Source organism: Pholcus phalangioides, unplaced genomic scaffold, assembly GCF_987345545.1.
Source record: "Pholcus phalangioides strain wild (caught in Gottingen) unplaced genomic scaffold, Ppha-v1.0 ptg000015l_1, whole genome shotgun sequence".
Taxonomy (NCBI): Eukaryota; Metazoa; Arthropoda; class Arachnida; order Araneae; family Pholcidae; genus Pholcus; species Pholcus phalangioides.
The window spans coordinates 108297149-108317521 of NW_028301608.1; the positions used below are offsets into that span (position 1 = coordinate 108297149).

General features: G+C 39.3%; 1 protein-coding gene across 1 annotated transcript; it reads left to right on the plus strand.

Moving 5' to 3' along the window:
* Positions 1–233: 233 nt before the first annotated feature.
* On the plus strand, positions 234–11490 carry LOC149077322 (uncharacterized). The gene is made up of 5 exons (XM_089242793.1): positions 234–449; positions 2042–2312; positions 5062–5240; positions 7156–7545; positions 10340–11490. Exons 1-5 carry the CDS (start codon positions 365–367, stop codon positions 10363–10365), a joined length of 951 nt encoding a protein of 316 aa, XP_089098919.1. The 5' UTR covers positions 234–364; the 3' UTR covers positions 10366–11490.
* The last annotated feature ends 8883 nt before the right edge of the window (positions 11491–20373 follow it).

The following is a 20373-nucleotide window of genomic DNA, read 5'->3' on the forward strand; positions in this document are numbered from 1 at the left end:
CTTATTGTCGTCATTGTTAAACAACGGTTGCCATTTGGCAATCATTGAATGCCTTATTTTTTCATTTATTTCGCACTTGTTAACCATAAAATATCCAATTTGGAGCTTTCTTGTGGAGCTGATCATGTGATATATCTTAGCAACCGTAATATACACTAATGGGGGGTGGGGGGGGGTTGGTCTCTCACATGACGCGTCACTTTATGAACCAATGGGTGTGTTAGTCTCATCTTCTATTCGAAATTCATAATTCAATGATTGTCCATGAACACAAAAGTCCTAACGCTACGCATTTGTGAAACTATAGTCAGCTGTGTTGACAGCCCATGTCTACATTGAGAATATTCAAAGTCCGGGTCGTATCATGCAGCTGGTTCCACCTCCAACATTTTCGCCATGGTTGTTAATTCTAATATTTGCGACTATCGTAGGTGCTAAAAAAGTCCAAGGTAATCGATGTTATTCAATTGATTATTTTTCATCAATTTATAGTGTGATGGGCATCGTGTCGGAATTATAAACGTCCTCTACGTCCACCATTTGTACTGCGTGGTCAAAAAAAAAGAAGTCACTTCCGTAGGGTAGAGTTTTCTCCAACAACAAGATAGCACTTGAGCTTTCGGACCCTCCTGGAAAAAAGGGTTTGTTTTGGGGGAGAAACGGAGCAGAACTATTCACGTTTCTGGTCCTCTGTCTTGGAACAAATCAATTTTCGTTTCCAAGTTGTTTCTGGCGAGTCCTCGGTTTCGTTCTTATTTAGCGCAACAAAACCATTTTATACAGGATGCTATAAAAGCGCTGAAAACAACAAACGAGTTGTTCTGGTTTTCAAACTGGTTCATCGGTCCTTTACTTTTAACAGTGATTCTTGACTGGGAGAGGGGTTTCAGAGGGTCCTTTGAGGTCGAATGGGAGTTTATAGATCCCGCAACACATTTACAGATCACTTAAGTGAAACGCGGTACATTTACAGTAAGGCTGGGAACCGATTAAAATTTCTAATTGGTTAATCAAGAATTTGTAATCGATTAATCGAATTTTAATCGAATATTTTTAGTGACCATATATACAATTCACTCATTGTGACCATATAATATTAATAGGGGCTATAGAAATATATTTTATTCATTTCACTCGCTTATTCTGTAGATGTAAACAAATATAGGAATAGGTTAAGAAATTGATGCTGCTCACTGAAAGCAATTTAATATGCCCGACATAATTGCCATAACCTGTGATTTCTTAATTTGGATCTTGTCGTTTTTTGTTGTTGTTTTTTTAATTGGTTATTTTTAGTTATTATTCACTGATTTCGAAACTACTTTCAATTATACTGTCGCTTGTTTTCTCAGAAACTTCTTTCGAATGATACTTGTGAAGCGATGAAATAATGCTTCCAAGAATACATAAATCACACAATGGAGACAAAGAATTTTGGTCGTCTTCTAAAACTAATCAAACTCAATTTGAAACTGAAATCATCAGTTTTCGTTGAATCTAAATTTGTATTTCTAAATGGTGACTTATTCAATTATCCAATATGCTCTGCATAAAACATGATTTAAAAGAGAGACATCTAATCGGTTTTTTTAAAACACATCAAGTAAATTCACAAACTTTTAATGAAAATTTTAATCGCATTGATCGAGTCGATTAACTGAACTAAAATTTTTAACTCTATTAACAATTGAACGATTAACAGACCCGATTAGTCGATTAATCAGATCAGCCCTAATCTACAAATCACTTGATTAAGCGGCTAATTTTCAAACCAATGAAGTGGCCCGCGCTAATCTTTTTTGCGTTCGTGGCGTGTATGTCTAAAGTGGAAAACTGCAGAGAGACGAATCACAACTAAATTGCTGATAAATGTATATATCGGAAGAAAAATCAAAGCTCTGTTTCAAGAAATCTATTTGAAAATATATTTCTTGAGAGTAAAGAAGAAATTCCAAATTCATAGTAAATGAATATATCTATTACCAAATTCATTTGCTTTCTCTTGTAATTTTTCTGTGTATATTGATTTATGGTATTTCAGTTTGTTCGAAGTATATGCCTCACAAAGGAGACAATCTCTGTCACGGTGTACAGCTCGATAAAGTGCAATTTACTTACGCTTATGAAAATTGCCAGGAAAGAGGTTACGACGGAAAGCTTTCTTCCCTGAATGATCCGGGCGTCATGGACGCAATACGGAACGACATAATGTCTTACATCCATGAGAAATCTCAAGATAGTGCCTTTTGGATCGGGATGAAAGCCGAACCTCCACCAGGACCACTGGAAGAACTAGATACTGAAGAACAAAGGTATTCCACTGGTGAAAATTAATGATTCCATGATTAAAAACGGTGCTTAACAGGGCCTTTTTAGCCCCGTCGGCCTGGGAAATGGAAAAAGCGGTATAAAACGAGCTTCAAGATTTTTCACCAAATCATTTACATTGACCGGCACTTAAACCCCACTTTTAAGATAGCGTCAGAGGTCACGTGGATCTGCCGGTTCAATGCGTCACACAAAGGATTATAGGAAACTCAGCCAAGTAACCCCCAACGAAGAAGGGGGGCAATTCCTGCTCCCTATTTCTGTTGTCGTCAAGTGTGTGCTAGAACTCCCAATGCTACCGCAATATTGCACCTGTAAACTGGGCTTAAATGTGCAATATTGCGGTAGCATGGTAGTTCTGGCATCCACTTGACGACTTTTTCCCCCTCATAGGGAAAAATAAGTAAAGAAAGAGGAAAAAATATTTACACCCTCTTCTCTGTATAGCCCCGTTTACGTGTGCAGTATTGAGGTAACACATTGGGAATTCTAGCACCTGCTTGACGAAGAAGTGAGAGAAAGAAGAATAAGAAGCCTTCTAGAGAAAGAAGTGAGGAGCAGAGGAACTGCCCCTCTTTGTCGGGGATAAAAATGGAGTTAAAGTGCCGGACCATGCAATGGGCTTTGGTGAAATTCTTGAAAAACCATCTTTTTCCATTTCCCATGTAAACGGGGCTTATGAGAACTTTTTCAGTTTGTTTGCACCGCAAATAACAATCCCAATAATCCAGTCTTCCTCAAAGTGCGTGCCGCTGCTCCTGGGGACGTCGCCAACCTTTGTCAGGGGCGTCACGACGAGCTGAATATATTGATTGGTGACCATAGAAAGCGTAAATAAGGCACTATTTCAGCTTTCTGTGGTGGTTCTTTTGTAAGTAAAAATATCTACTAAACTATCGTGAGGGGCCGCAGACGAACCATGAATTGGGTGAGGAAACCGCGGGTGACAAAAGTGAGATAAACACTGCCACTATCCTCTGCGATTTTTCGCTATTGTGGAGTGAAAGAAACCGGATTTTTCATTTCCTCGTGTAAACGGGGCTTTTTACGAGTTCAGAGACATGGGCGCAGGGTGTGAATGGATCCCCCCCCCCTCCCCCCAACATTTTTGGAAATTGTTTCAGATTTCCTATTAAAAAAAAATATCGTTTAGTGGTAGAGAGCACTTTCAAGTATTTGTCATCTTACTTCAAAATATGAAGGGGAGATGGCAGCATCAGCAAGAAAATGGTTTACTAATCGTTTCCCAAGAACCCGTTTTCCAAAGTTGACACAAAATAGGAATTAAAAAAATCGTGTTTTACTTTCAGAAAGCCTAGAATCTCCGGTCTCCGGCTGTAACTAGAAATTTTTTTCCACTCGGGGCAAACATTATTTTGCCATCCCCACAACTTTGAAATTCCATAATTTTGTAATGATGTTCTTTGTTCCTGCCTGAAACTGCCACCCCCTAAATTTCTCGGCCCTTCTGCTACTACTAATAAACTGCACATGCTTCTCGTACACATTCATCAACAGAATTTCTAACGAATTGATGTGTGTCGGGAAATATTACGTGTGTGGATATACAAGGCGATTCCACAATTCAACTTGCTGCACTTTACTGGCTAATCGTTGATGATAGTGGCAAACTTCCAGTTAGAAAAAGTATCCAAATAACGTGCAGAACTCAGATACGTCATTCATCATGCAAGGGGCTGTATAGTTATCAAAATACAAAAATTAACTTTTTATATGGACATCCTGTCCTCGAAAACTGAATTAGAAAGTTTTTACCCTATCTTTCCTGAGGCCAAAAAAAACTTTCACTTTCCTAGGTGCACTGTTTGCCGAGATATTTTAACTCAAAATCTGAGAAAAATTTGGAAATAACAGAATAAACTAACGGACAATGCTTCTTTCCCTTCCCTCATTTATGCTGTTCTTTGCCAATATTTGAATTCAAATATTTGGACGAATATTTTGCACTTGGACACTTCTTCGTTGACTACAACAGAGACAGGGCAACAATTTCCTAATTGGGTATTTCAGAAAAGGGTGTGCATATAAAAAGTTAGTTTTCATATTTTGATAATAATACAACCCCTTGTAATATAAATGATTTATCTGAAGTTTACACACGTTATTCGTATACTTTTTCTAACTGGGAGTACACCTCCAGGCTCAACATTTCACCAGTAAAATGCGGCAATGGGGAATTACAGAATCACGTGACCCTAGTTGTCGGAGTTATGAATGTTTCGTGTTCTTCTGGTGCTGATATCTGCCTTCCATATTTTGAAGTGAAAATGGCAGGTAACTAAATATTCATGTTGTGTGTAAGGCCTGAAGGTCTCTATGCTCTCTGCGGAGAGACCATTTCAAATGGAGGACTTGCTCGCATGCGATCCTTGAAACTGGGAAAATCACAGAAAACCAACTTTAGCCAACAACGAATGCAGTAGGTATAATTTTGGCATTTATTCATCACCTAGGAGGTGAGGAGGTGATATCTCGCAACTTGTTTATAGGAAACTCGTCGAATCCCTCTAGCTTATTGGGTGCAGCGTTGATACTTGGGATGAAAAAGAGAGAAAGGTTGCATGAAAACGATTCCGTTTGGTGACACTGCAGTTTTCGATTGTGCGAGCAACGCTTCGCTGATTAAAATTTGCAAAAGGTGCTTTACTTACAGTTTATCGAGTATAATCACTCATTTCATTGGGGGGTTTTTTTCCTTCCTCTTGTTCGAAGGTGGATTTTCATGAAAGACGATTCTAAAGTCGCCGAAAAGGATTTCGAATTCTGGAACGAATACCCCGAAAAGAACAAAGAATGCGCCGTCATCAAAGGATCCGATGATTTTCTAGTGAGTGCTGTGGACTGCGATGACCAGGAAGACATACCAGTCATTTGCAATAAGAAGAATGGCCGTGAGTGCAAAGTTGAAAAAAAAATAATATAAATTGCTTTCAAAGAAAAGTTTTACGTAAATTATAGAGTAAAAGCACCGCTGCAACGTTGGTAGATTGCAATAGTAATAGCGTTGTAATTTACACAAAAATTGTAATTGTGGTGACATCTGTTCATTAGAGTATGAAGAGTATGAAACATTGTTTTAGTTCTTTCCCCAGTCTAGCATATGATATTGCTATCGCATCACATTTACTACTACTAGATAGAATGTCCTCCGTTGTTTGAGAATATTCTCGCTGTTAGATGGTTGTAATTTTGTAGTTTTTAATGAAGCGTTACTAGTGTCAGAGGGTGAAGCAAACTGAGGCATGCTAAATTAAGGCAACGGACTGCTCGATTTGTACGGTGAACTATGAGAAAATTGTCAAACATCTAGAATCAAATTTTTAAAAACCTATGACAGATGTTCAAGTACACCGTTACATCACGTTATAAAATTCCTATTTTATCATGTGCATTCTTAATGTTTGAAACTCATACCTTTTTATTTACTTTTTGTTAAAATTCAAAAAGGCGGCTTCGCTGAGACATGTGGGGGGGGAGGGTCCATGGCAGACACCTAAGATTTCTTTCCGAGGGGAAGTCCATGACTAAAAGCATTCCGGAACCACTGCATAGAGCAGCATCCATAAGCGGTCTATACCAGCACCTCCTAGAGATAGAAGGCCTCCGCACACTGCCTGTGACGTCAGTTAGTAGTCCATTTTTCCTCAGAATATTCAGAGGAAAAAATTCCCTGCTCTTGCCAGTATCATCGTTGTGCGGAAAAGAAATGATCTCGGGCTCAGAATTGATGATTTCTATACCCCACTTCCAATCACCCTGTGGTATTTGCGAGCCAACCAGGAAGATCCTACGCCAAAATAAGAAGAAACGAAATAGGATGCTGTTTTCAAATGCGACACCCTTGCTAGGTAGTCTGAATGACGTTTGTGGCAATCCGTGCGGAGGCCTTCTATTTATAGAAGTTGCTGTCTATACAAGCCTACAATTTTAGACCGATCTCCGCCAAGTTTTGCATCTAGTGTATACCAAGCAGGATCCGAGTTGAACAATAGGGCAAAAACCATTCGGGAACCATTAGGATTCCCAAGCAATGCGTTTTAGACATTTTTAACGCTTTACCATGGTTTGTCACTTCTTCAATGCTCTCAGTATATGGGGAAATCTCGGGCAGCGGTGGGTGTTATAGCTAGTATTAAATAAAATTCACAATATATATATATACAGTATAGCACATGCTCCATGTCCATACAAAGAGTACTTACTTGAAGCAAACGTTCAGTTAAAAACAAAAGTTATATATCTCCAACTTTTCCCGAAACAGCACAGCTGTTTCTGGGATTTCACCATGCGATATCGTATAAAAATCCTCATTTGTCTTTGAAAAAATTATATCTATCAATTTAATTCAAAAATGCAATGAGCACATACAGGGTGATTACTTTATTCCCGTTGTCGCATTTTACTGGCGAACCGTTGAGATTCTAGAGGCATACTTCCAATTAGTGGAAAAGCGTCCGAATAACGTGTAGAACTCAGATACGCCATTCATTTTGCAAGGGGTTAGTAATCAAAATAGTTATCAAAATAAAAACAATTAACTTTTTATACGGACACTCTGTGCTCAAGATCCCAATCGAATATTGCACTTAGAAATGTGGATTTTTTTTTGCATCAGAAGGCCTTGTAAAAAGTTAATATTTATGTTGCAACATGAATGACGTATCTGAGTTTCACACGTTATTTTCGATAGTTTTTCTAATTGGAAGAATGCATCTAGGATCAACGGTTCTCCAATAAAATGCGGCAACAGGAATGAAGTTATCACACTGTATGCAATTGACAAACTTTCGATTCCCTCGTTCACAGAATGTAGCGATAACAACAAACCTTATTATCCGAGCAACGGCATGTGTCTAGCCGTGCTGTCAAGCAAGGTGGACAGTAGCAGGATCGGCCAATCTTGCAGCAACGAGGGCGACCCGACACCTTACAAGAACAAGGACATGAGGAACAGCATAATAAAAGCCGTCAACAATTCCATTTTGGGTGGAGCCATGTTCGTCGGCGCCGGCAAGTACAACGGCCAGTGGTTCTTCGCGGACGGTAGGCTCGTCGAGAAAGAGCTCTGGGAATCGGGCGAGCCTGGAAGTAAATGGGATTGCGCGGGACTGGCCCTACAGGAAGATGGTAGCCTAAAGCTGAAAACCATCAACTGCTACTCTCCCGCCACCTACCTATGCTCAAGTGATCCGGTCGGTAAGTATATCAAATTATTTCACTTCCAGACCATCCATTGATAGAATGATTGAGATTGGCAAAATGAATGGTAATGCTTGAATGGCTTGGAAACTTTTCGAGTGACCGATTACGCCTAATTCATTAAATAGTTGCTCTTGAATGGTTGTTGGTACGAAGATTGATTGGCTTTTTGAATCCTTTGTGACTGGATGTGAGAGTGATTGATTGTCTTTTACGTCTATATCAGGTGTTCTTAACCTTTTCCAGCAGTGACCCAAAATCAATAGCATGATTACCTCAGCGACCCATATCCAATTTCGAAATTCAAAATAACTGAATTCGAAGTTAGCGTGGTTTCATACCAGACCAGACCAGCATAAGAGTTTTTACCCCATTCATATGTGGATTTATAAGACAACTAGCTGTAGCTACGGCTTCGCTCGCATGGATTTGGTAATCTGATAATTACTCGGCGATGATTCGCCCTTATAGCATTTGAACCTATCATGATCACCTTAGGGTTAAATTTTCAGAAATCCCGTCTTAATTAGTGCGTGTCTACATTTTGAAGCATGATACTTATCAAATTTCATATTTATAGCCTTAGCGATTTCAGCATGGTGCCATGATTGCCCCAAATAACCATTGAACCACCTCATGACCACCTTAGAGGTTGAAATTTGAAAAATCCCTCCTTAATGAGTCTTCACATCAAGCAATAAAACTACTGACCAAATTTCATATTTGTAGCTTCAGTGGTTTCGATTCGACTATGATGAATCGGTCAGGACATGTTATTTTAATGTACAGATTGTAAGCGAACTTATACGACCTACATTAGAAGCCCACGTGAGTCGAGTTCGGATCGCGCAAAAGAGCATTCCCACTGCAGCGTTGGTAGGCTACAGTAGTAATATTGTTATGATTTCGACAAAAATTATACTGTGGTGACATTTCTCGATAGGAGTATGGCCGTTGTTTTAGTTATTTTACAGTCCAGTAGATGGTGTTACGAAGGGTAGGAATTCGAAGAAGCTTGGGGGAACGCATGCAAGTATTTGTGAACCACTGGTCTATATCATTGGTTCCCAATCGGGGATGCCTACATCCCAGGGGTCTATGGCCCAATTGTAGAATTACAAAAACAAAATTAATGATAAGTTTGAAAAATGATAATACAAATAAATATTTAAAAGAAAAATGTTTTAATTAAATTAACGTGGAAAATCATCATTGCAACGTTGGTAGATTGCAGTAGTGATATTGTTATGGTTTGACAAAAATTGTACTGGTGGTGGCATCTCTCGATTGGAGTATGAAACGGTGTTTTATTTCTTTTGGTGCAGATGGGGCACCACGACAGACACCAGGTACCGTGGGTTCACGACTGAAAGTGGAATCCATGATTTCCGGGAGCAGGGCCGGTCTTAGAAATTCTGCCGCCTGAGGCGAATAATATTTTGTCGCCCTTAAAAGATTTCCTTTCCCTGTCTGAAAAGAGTTTTCTTTTTTCATCAAATCAAGGAACAGATGCAGTATGGTCCGCCACGACTTTGGCGACTTTTTTCTCGCGATAAGTCGCCAAGACCGTCATAATGCTTCTCTGGGTTGCCGTATTTTTTAACACTTTTCCGGTTTCGTTGGGTGATACTAGATGGCGCTAGCTTCAACAAAAAGGATTTTTCTTTTGTTCACCGCGTTTTTTCAAAAATTCTAAGCAGCCGTTGTTCCATTTCCAGCGCGTCTCTCTCTCTCTCTCTCTCATTATTATTCCTCCCTTCTGTAGCTCTAGTTATTTGGATTATCTACTGCTCAGGTTGTATCATACCATTTTATTATTTCGTTGTATTTATTAGTTATTCATCCATTGCCATGCCTTCTGTTTTATCGGTTTATTATTTAAAATGAACCTACAGAATTTTTCATGCCCGGACCCGTTTACTTAAAGAAAAGGGTCCGGGTTTTAATTTTAATGCATAAATATTTATTTATTCAACATGCCCGGATCCGTTTATTTAAAAAAAAGGGTCCGGGTTTTAGTTTTAATGCATGGAATATTTATGCCCGGAATTCCTTATGCCCCGATCTTTTTATTATTAAAAAAATGGGCCAGGTGTAATTTTTTTTTAACTGATATTTTTTTATATTTTTATGCTTGGTGGTTTCTATTATGTTTTGCACGCTTTTTTTTCGGCGTCCGTAGTGTCTGACGGCCTTGGCGACTCTTCGTCGGGCCATCAGACATGTGTGGCGCCAAATAATCGCCAAGTGGCGGACCATACGACAGCTGTTCCGTTATTGATTAATTTAAAATGCTTTTTGAAGGTTAGAAGCTCAAAATTTCTCTGGGAGAGATTCCATGTGCTTTATTCCAGTGTGTCCCCCCCCCCAAAAAGTCGATCTTGCGTCCGCCAACGCTCTTGACTAGGGTGCAGGGTAGGCTATTGTAATGTGGTAGGTGTTCTCATGGTACAACCTGGTAACGCAAAATCTACCACAGGTCATTACATATTATACCACTTGTTCATTGTTTGGCGCAGCATAATCTTGATGGTCTTCAATAGAGAACAGATATAAGTATACAGAAATGGGCAGTCAGAACATTCCAGAGCCAAACAGCGCGACACTAGAGATTCTTCTATTATGGTGTTGAGTGAGAGAGGCATTTGTCGGGAGATTAACAAGGAATAAAAATTTGTGCTGAGGGGAAATCGACTAAAGAAAGGAAAGTATTCGGGAAAATGTTGATAAAGAGTGAAAATATCCGTAAAAAAAAGATAAGAACTTAATTTTTTTTTTTTTTTTTTTTCAGAAACCAGCTTATCTAGAGATAAGTGACACTTTTTGGGAGTACAAGAAAGGAGGTGTGTTGAGATGAATTAAGCATTAAGTAGCAAAGACTTGAATAGAGCATTTGAACGCAGAAAATTATATTACATTTACCTGCACTTATTTATCCATGAGGCTTTCCCTTCAAAACTATTTCGATGTTTAAAAATTTCCGAGAGTGAAAAATAAATCTGTCATAAAAAATGCCGCCCACGTAATCATGCCGACCTTGGCAACCGCCTCGTCACGTTATGCCTGGCACCGGCCCTATCCAGGAGGGTCCGCGACTTAATGAACAGTAAAATCTTCCTTTTGCACAGACAGGGTCACCAGTGGGACAAAAAAAATCATCCGTAAAAGAGGGGGGTGACCGTTAATAAGGGGTTTGAAATGACTGATTATCTGATTAACTAATTGATTAAATGGCTGCTTGAATCAAGGTTTCTGAAATTGTGTGCAGACAATCTTCGTCAGGGGCGCCTCGGAGCGGTGGCTCGACATAGGCTTTCCGAAGAGATTCTTTGTTAAACGTTTCTCTGAAGAGCCGCAGATAAGTGTTGATTTGGGTAAGGGGCGCTGCAGGTTGAAAAAGTTTGAGAGTCCCTGTGCCTTGAATGATTGTTGGTATGGAGATCGGTTGTTTGTTTGATTGTCTTTTTTAATACCTTTTGACTGATTGAGAGCATGATTGTCCTCTAACGCCTACCGTATACCCTTGTATAACTCAATGAAGACACATATGAATACACATATGATAAAAGTAACATGTGCACGTGCATACAATGCTCTCGCCACATTTGGATATTTTTTTATTCCCAATGCACATTCAATACATTCTTCTTTTTTCTCATTATTCATGTATCTAATATTTCCAATGAAAGTTTGAATTAGTCTGGTACAAATTTCTTTTTATGTGTATAATGTCAATATATACATAATGTCTGCTATAATGTCAATACATTTTATGAAATGTGAACCTTTATGTATGTATGTAAATTGTATATTCAAAATTCATGTTACCAAATTATTAATTAATGCTTATTGTATTAATTTGCTTATTGTATTAATTTGCTTATGTATTAATGCTTATTGTATTAATGCTTATTGTATTAAAAGCCAATCTTGTCAATAGCTAATTGTTTGTGTATCCGAGTTATTGATTTTTCTTATGAAATTCATTGAACTTCTCTAAATTCATTAACCACTTTACGATTAATGACGTAATATTGCGTCCAAACGCCAGTGGAATAAATTCAAAAAAGTTCTCTGTTTTTTTTCCACTCCCCTCATCACCGCGAAGCTTTGTTATACACACTGAATACACACAAACTATGAATATTTCATTAATTCTGAGATTCCTACCCCTCATTCCCGTGGGCTCCACGTTGGGAGTCACGGTTGTAGACGAATGAAATGTACCCTTTATATCGTCTCTGTTTCTTATCGTTGGTCTTCATCTTTATATACTGTGCTCAAGAGTTATTTCCACTATATTCGCAATACAATACAACTCGGTTATAACGACACAGTTCCAGAATACTTAAGTGATCCGTGGCACATTTAGATATCTCTTAAGTGACATGTAGCACAGTTTTAGAGTGCTTAAGCGGCTCCCAGTGCGGTTCTACATCACTCAAGTTACCCGTGGCACATTCCCAGTTTACTTAAGTGATCCGCGGCATAATTACGGATCACTTGAGTGATGCGTCGCACAGTTCCAGAGCATTTGAGTGTCCCGGAAACATTTCCAGATGACTTGGATACGCAAAACATTTAGGGGTCATTCAAGTATTACGTCGGCATCGATTGAGAGAAGGGGGTTCCGATTTGCTGACTTTTGATGACAAGAGGGGTTTGGATGATGATTACGTCATCAACCACACTTTATAAAGATATGAAATATTCTTAATGGCATCTTACTCGGTGCGCTAAAAACGGAAAAAAAAACTTTCAATAATTATTGGGCACCTGAACTAACATTTCCCCTATTGATATGTCCCCTATAGAGCCACTTTAGTGATCTCTAAATATTTCACGGATACTTCAAGTGCTCCGGAAATGTGTCCGGGCAGCTTAAGTGTTCTGGAACTGTGTCGTACTTAAGTGATCTTTGAATGTGAAAGTGATCTTTGAGACCTACTTCAGTGATCTGAAAATGTGCCACGGGCCACTCTGGAATTACGCCACGGATCATTTAAGTGATTTGTAAATGTGCCGCTTAGTTCATTTTTACAAAATTGAGTTTGAGGGGGCAAGCCAGTTTACCATATAAAAATGGCTTAAAGGACGGGTCGCAATGAATTTCTTGAAGAGAAATTTTAAGTTCTTACCTTCAAATAGCATTGAAATCAACAGAAGTTGATTTTAATAACATATAAAGATATTTTATTTCGAAATTTTAATTTTTTTTTTTTTTTTTTTTGATGAAAAAAACTTTTTTTCATCAAAAAAAAAAAATTTCGTCTGGGGAGGGGAGGCGCACGAGCCCCCTGTGCCCCCTCCCGCGTACGTTTCTGTTCCCACCAATATGCGTTAGGAGGGAGGGGGCAGTGCTGACGAAATTTTGCTGACGAAGGGGGGGAAGGATGTCAAAAATGGCTAAAAATTTGCTGACGTAATACTTGAATGGCCCCTTAGAGATCACTTAAGTGTCTTTGTAGGGGACTTGTCGATAGGGAGAATGTTATTTCATGTGCCCACAAAATTATCGAAAGGTTTCTCTCGTTTTGACGCACCGTCAAATTATATATTTTTATAAAGTTATTACATGACGTAAGTATCATCCAACCCCTCCTCTTTCCCCCTTGTCATCAAAAGTCAGCAAATCGGAACCCCCCCGCCTCCCCATATCGGTACTGACGTGATACTTAAATGACCCCCTAACACTAAATAATGTCGTGTTATTCCATAAATATTTTCACTTCGTCGTAAATAATTGTTTATACGTTCAACAATTCGGAATTTTGTTCAGAAAAAAGAAGATAAAAACTGCAAACGACAAAATTCAAATATTGGTGGTATACATCGCACTTAATGGTGTTCAGTGGCATCAATTTTTAGCAGATGGCGCAAAATTTCAAACTAAAACTTATTGTGCAAACGATGCATGAAAACAAACACCAAAAAGCAGTATCAAATGCATTGTTAAGTTTCGATTGTGTTTAGTTCTGCAACTGCAACAAATATTCGAATCTGAAGGGACTGAAATTGTGAAATTGGTAATCTTACCGTTTAAAAGATGAGCTTAACTATTTTTCGAGACAAAAAAAAATATTGGGATAGGCTGTGTCATGGACACGGCCCCAAGTTTTAACCTGAATACGTTCTTGGTGCTTAACAAAGTGTGGTAGATACTAACATATTGGAATTTGTATCATCAGATTTGTCTTCGGAATAGGTAACGGTCGATACGATTGGCTTTTATTTGCGTTGCTAACCTATCGAGATACAACGGGAAGCAATTTCGTTGAGGAAGCGGGCCGTGGGCCTGGTGCCCAAACCAGAAAAATGTATTAAATAAAACCCAAGGTATCATCATCATTTGCCTCACAAACGCCTGTTAGATGACACAAATTCATCTTTTATTTGCGTTGCGAAGCTCTCGAGATATAGCGGAAAACAATTTCGTCCCGTCCCGGAAGCGGGAGCCTGGTGCCCAGACCGGAAAAGTATTAAAATCTGAGTAGCATCATTGGATTTGCCCCAAAAATGCGTACCAGACGGCAACGTTAGCTTTTATTTGCGTTGCGACCAATTAATATAATATAACGATTTATAATAATAATAACAATTTCGTTACGGATGCGGGGCGCGAGCTTGCTGCACAGACCGGAAGATGTATTAGAACCAGAATGGTAGCATTGGATCTGGCTTAGCGAGATCTACCCGAAGACCTCAAAAACACTGCTATATTCTGAATACTTAGATATGAATTTTCCATAACATATTCTGAACTTCCATGATATATTCTGAGATATTATGGAATTAATATCTCAGGTAATAACCCTTTATAAGAGGGTTTAGCGAGTTATAGCCTAAGACGGCAATTCAGCAGGGCGGCAAATGTGAGAAATGGGTGGCCGAGAAAATTTCTAGAAAATGGGAGAAGGGCGGCAAAATTTGTATAACCCTAAGTAAATCCACCTCTGTCGAGCAGTGCCGTCTTAACACGTGGGCCTACCTGGCACCGCCCGAGACCTCAAAGCAGAGGGAGCCTCATAAAAACGAGATCCAGTTAAAGTTTTCGAGAGTAAACTTCTAAATTGGTTACGGACAAACATTTGTAGCCAGGTAACTTCAAAAATATCGCTTTGCCCAGGGGCCTTTGATGATCTTAACACGACCCTGCTTCCAAGACAGTAAGGAACTTGGTCAATTAGTAACCAAAAGAGGGACCTAAAGAAATTTCAAGCACGTGCGTGGCTTGGAGCGTGAGCAGACATGTGAACGAACAAAAGCGTTATTTACAATGCGAGGGACCAGGTCAATGAGGAACCTAGAGCGTGAGCGAGCATGTTAATGACCAAAAGAGTGGCATAATGCCATGTTATTAAGTGACCGAAAGAGTGGCCTAGATTATGTAAGTGAAGCGACCAAAACAGTGTGCAGGCATGTGAATGGCTAAAAGAGTGGCTTAGAGAGTATGTGAGCATGGTTGTGACCGAAAGAGTGACTTAGAGACACAGATATACTTGCAAAAATGGGGGGGGGGGGGCAAGTTTATAGCACAGGGGTAGCACATTCGAGGATATTCAAAAAAAAATCTTCGTGAAATGAAACTTTTAGATTTGACATCACCCGATTCACGAATTTTCGAAAATTTGTAATTGTTATAAAAATTTTAATTGTGTCAAATTATGTCAAATAAAGTTTGAAAATGCATCAAAAAACAGCTTGCACACATTATAAAATAACCTGACATATATGTAATTGCATAAAAATTTATTCAAAATAAAAAAAAATCGCGTTATGACAGCGCAGCCAATCAGGAACTGCCACTGTGACGTCACAAAACTTGCGTTCGCGTGCGGTATATACTCTCATGTGGCCAGAGGGGTGCGGTGCCACGGGGCGGGGGGATGTAATAAACTATCTTTGCCCGACACAAACCGTCCAAACCAACCCCCTCCCCACCCACACTCAACTTTATTTTCATACACTGTCAAACCTCTACATCCCCCACCACCACAATCCATCTGCTTCTCGGACCTGTTCGGATTCAGTCCTTTTTGTACGTTCGTAAACCGGATCATTTTTCGTAAATCGCATTGTCTACAAACCAAGCCGTTCGTAAGCCGAGGGTGGACTGTATCTTATATTTTCCTGTACAGGCAATCAGCACTCGAATGTGGCTGTGGTAAGATGCTCGTGTTCCGCTATGAAGGTTACCGCCAAGGTCCACGAGTTCGAACCCAGGCAAGAACATCTTCAACAAGTTCTCAACCTACCAAGCCTGGGTGCGATCACCGATAGCTGGCGTTTTCGTTTCCACCTAAGGGGCCGTTCAAGTATTGCGTCAACAAATTTTTAGTCATTTTTGACCCCCCCCCCCCCATCTCGTCAGCAAAAGTCAGCAAATCTCTGACCCGCCCCGTCAGCAAAATTTCGTCATCAGCTCTACCCCTCTGAATACTAACGCATATTGTTGGGATCAGAGACGTACAGGAGGGGGGCTAGTGCCCTCGACGATCAAAAATTTATTTTTTGTAATTGAAATTTCGGAAGAAAAATAATACATGTTATTATAATCGATTTCTGTTAATTTCAATGTTATTTGAAGGTTATGAACTCAAAATTTCTCTTTAAGAAATTCATTGCGACCCACCCTTTAAGACATGTATGGTGAACCCTTGACCCGCGGACCAAATGTGGCCCTGAAGGTTATCTGATGGGGCTTGCCCCCTCAAGCCCAATTTTGTAAAAATGAACTAAGCAGCACATTTACAGGTCGCTTAAATGTCCAGTAAATGAAATAGTTCATGTGTGTCGACACAGTCCCAGAACACTTAAGCGATCCGTGACACATTTAGAGATCCCTGGAGTGACGTGTGGCATAGTTTTCGAGCACTTAAGCGTCCCCCAGTGCGGTTCTACATCACTTAAGTGACACAGTTCCAGATTACTTGTGATCCGCGGCTTAATTACGGATTACTTGAGTGATGCGTGGCACAGTTCCAGAGCACTTAAGCAGCCCTGACACATTTCCTGAGTACTTGAAGGATCCGTGAAACATTTAGAGATCGCTAAAGTGGCTCTGTAAGGGATTTATCATTAGGGAGAATGTTAGTTCAGATACCCACAAACTAGCGAAAGGTTCTTCTCGTTTTTGGTGCACCGAGTAAGATGCCATTAAGAATACTTCATATTTTCATAAAGGGTGGTTGCTGACGTAAGCATTTTCCAAACCCCACCCCCTTGTCATCAAAAGTCAGCAAATATGAAAACCCTCCCCAATCGATGCTTACGTAATACTTGAATGACCCCTAACACCACTGGTTGGAAATTGCCATATAGCGATATATAACCGGATATACAAATTTACTTGCAATCCCACTATCCCGTATTTCTGGAAGAATTATGGTCTGCCGAGTCACAAAATTTCTGATTACTAATCCTTCAAACGCACTTCACCATTTTCTTTGCAATGATAATTGCCTTGGTGATAATAATGTTTATAACATAATAATGTGTTTATTTTAAACGGAAGTTTAAACAATGCCAGCAGAAACGGAAACAAAAATTGGCGACGTCCTGTTTCCATGAATATTTTAGTACCTCATCGATTTTTAAATGAGTTTTTGTCAGTGTTTATAATTCTTGTTGCACGAAACTGTGACGTTCCAAAATGGCACACCAGTTTTATATTATGAGATACGTCGCGTGTCTCTTAGCATTCCTTACTTACTGTCGTCCATGTTAAACAACGGTTGCCATTTGATAGTCGTTGAATGCCTTATCTTTTATTTATTTCACACTTGTTAACCATAAAATATCCTATTTTGTGCTTTCTTGTAATACCTTAGCAACCGTAATATACACTAGTAGGGGAGGGGGGGGGGAGGGGGTTGGTCTCTCACATGACGCGTCACTTTATGAACCAATGGGTGTGTTAGTCTCATCTTCTATTCGAAATTCAAAATTCAATGATTGTCCATGAACACAAAAGTCCTAACGCTACGCATTTGTGAAACTATAGTCAGCTGTGTTGACAGCCCATGTCTACATTGAGAATATTCAAAGTCCGGGTCGTATCATGCAGCTGGTTCCACCTCCAACATTTTCGCCATGGTTGTTAATTCTAATATTTGCGACTATCGTAGGTGCTAAAAAAGTCCAAGGTAATCGATGTTATTCAATTGATTATTTTTCATCAATTTATAGTGTGATGGGCATCGCGTCGGAATTATAAACGTCCTCGACGTCCACCATTTGTACTGCGTGGTCAAAAAAAAAGAAGTCACTTCCGTAGGGTAGAGTTTTCTCCAACAACAAGATAGCACTTGAGCTTTCGGACCCTCCTGGAAAAAAGGGTTTGTTTTATGTGAGAAACGGAGCAGAACTATTCACGTTTCTGGTCCTCTGTCTTGGAAAAAATAAATTTTCGTTTCCAAGTTGTTTCTGTCGAGTCCTCGGTTTCGTTCTTATTTAGCGCAACAAAACCATTTTATACAGGATGCTATAAAAGCGCTGAAAACAACAAACGAGTTGTTCTGGTTTTCAAACTGGTCCATCCGTCCTTTACATTTAACAGTGATTCTTGACCAGGGGTAGAGGTTTCAGAGGAGCCTTGAGGTCGGATGTGAGTTTACAGATCCCGCAACACATTTACAGATCACTTAAGTGAAACGCGGTACATTTACAGTAAGGCTGGGAACCGATTAAAATTTCTAATTGGTTAATCAAGAATTTGTAATCGATTAATCGAATTTTAATCGAATATTTTTAGTGACCATATATACAATTCACTCATTGTGACCATATAATATTAATAGGGGCTATAGAAATATATTTTATTCATTTCACTCGCTTATTCTGTAGATGTAAACAAATATAGGAATAGGTTAAGAAATTGATGCTGCTCACTGAAAGCAATTTAATATGCCCGACATAATTGCCATAACCTGTGATTTCTTAATTTGGATCTTGTCGTTTTTTGTTGTTGTTTTTTTAATTGGTTATTTTTAGTTATTATTCACTGATTTCGAAATTACTTTCAATTATACTGTCGCTTGTTTTCTCAGAAACTTCTTTCGAATGATACTTGTGAGGCGATGAAATAATGCTTCCAAGAATACATAAATCACACAATGGAGACAAAGAATTTTGGTCGTCTTCTAAAACTAATCAAACTCAATTTGAAACTTAAATCATCAGTTTTCGTTGAATCTAAATTTGTTCAACCAAAATATTGATTCAAGTATTTTTAAATGGTCACTTATCCACTTAATATGCTCTGCATAAAACTGCATAAAACATGATTTATAAGAGAGACATCTAATCGGTTTTTTTAAAACACATCTAAAGTAAATTCACAAACTTTTAATAAAAATTTTAATCGCATTGATCGAGTCGATTAACTGAACTAAAATTTTTAACTCTATTAACAATTGAACGATTAACAGACCCGATTAGTCGATTAATCAGACCAGCCCTAATCTACAAATCACTTGATTAAGCGGCTAATTTTCAAACCAATGAAGTGGCCCGCGCTAATCTTTTTTGCGTTCGTGGCGTGTATGTCTAAAGTGGAAAACTGCAGAGAGACGAATCACAACTAAATTGCTGATAAATGTATATATCGGAAGAAAAATCAAAGCTCTGTTTCAAGAAATCTATTTGAAAATATATTTCTTGAGAGTAAGGAAGAAATTCCAAATTCATAGTAAATGAATATATCTATTACCAAATTCATTTGCTTTCTCTTGTAATTTTTCTGTGTGTATTGATTTATTGTATTTCAGTTTGTTCCAAGCATATGCCTCACAAAGGGGAGAATCTATGTCACGGTGTACAGCTCGATAAAGTGCAATTTACTTACGCTTATGAAAATTGCCAGGAAAGAGGTTACGAGGGAAAGCTTTCTTCCCTGAATGATCCGGGCGTCATGGACACAATACGGAGCGACATAATTTCTTACATACATGAGAAATCTCAAGAAAGTGCCTTTTGGATCGGGATGAAAGCCGAACCTCCGCCAGGACCAATGGAAGAACGAGATACTGAAGAACAAAGGTATTCCACTGGTGAAAATTAATGATTCCATGATTAAAAACGGTGCTTAATAGCGCCTTTTTAGCCCCGTTTGCATGGGAAATGGAAAAAAAGCGGGTTTAAACCGAGCTCAAGAATTTGCACCCAATAATTTGCATTGACCGGCACTTTAACCCCACTTTTAAAATGGCGTCAGAGGTCACGTGGATCTGCCGGTTCAATGCGTCACACAAAGGATTATATGAAACTCCCAGAGTAACCCCCAACAAAGAAGGGGGCAATTCCTGCTCCCCATTTCTTTTGTCGTCAAGTGTGTGCTAGAACTCCCAATGCTACCGCAATGTAGTACCTGTAAACGGGGCTTGAATGTGCAATATTGCGGTAGCATGGGAGTTCTGGCATCCACTTGATTACTTTTTCCCCCTCATAGTCAAAAATAAGTGAAGAGGATGAAATATTTACACCCTCTTCTCTCTACAGCCCCGTTTACGTGTGCAGTATTGAGGTAACACATTGGGAGTTCTAGCACCTGCTTGACGAAGAAGTGAGAGAAAGAAGTGAGGAGCAGAGGAACTGCCACTCTTTGTCGGGGATAAAAATGGAGTTAAAGTGCCGGACCATGCAATGGGCTTTGGTGAAATTCTTGAAAAACCACCTTTTTCCATTTCCCATGTAAACGGGGCTTATGAGAACTTTTTCAGTTTGTTTGCACCGCAAATAACAATCCCAATAATCCAGTCTTCCTCAAAGTGCGTGCCGCTGCTCCTGGGGACGTCGCCAACCTTTGTCAGGGGCGTCACGACGAGC

Bases quoted from the DNA above. Each gene is read 5' to 3' on its own strand.
- LOC149077322 (XM_089242793.1), top strand. From the start codon at position 365: ATGCAGCTGGTTCCACCTCCAACATTTTCGCCATGGTTGTTAATTCTA. The intron at 450-2,041 runs GTAATCGATGTT...ATGGTATTTCAG, and splicing joins AGGTGCTAAAAAAGTCCAAG to TTTGTTCGAAGTATATGCCT. The intron at 5,241-7,155 runs GTGAGTGCAAAG...CCTCGTTCACAG, and splicing joins TTGCAATAAGAAGAATGGCC to AATGTAGCGATAACAACAAA.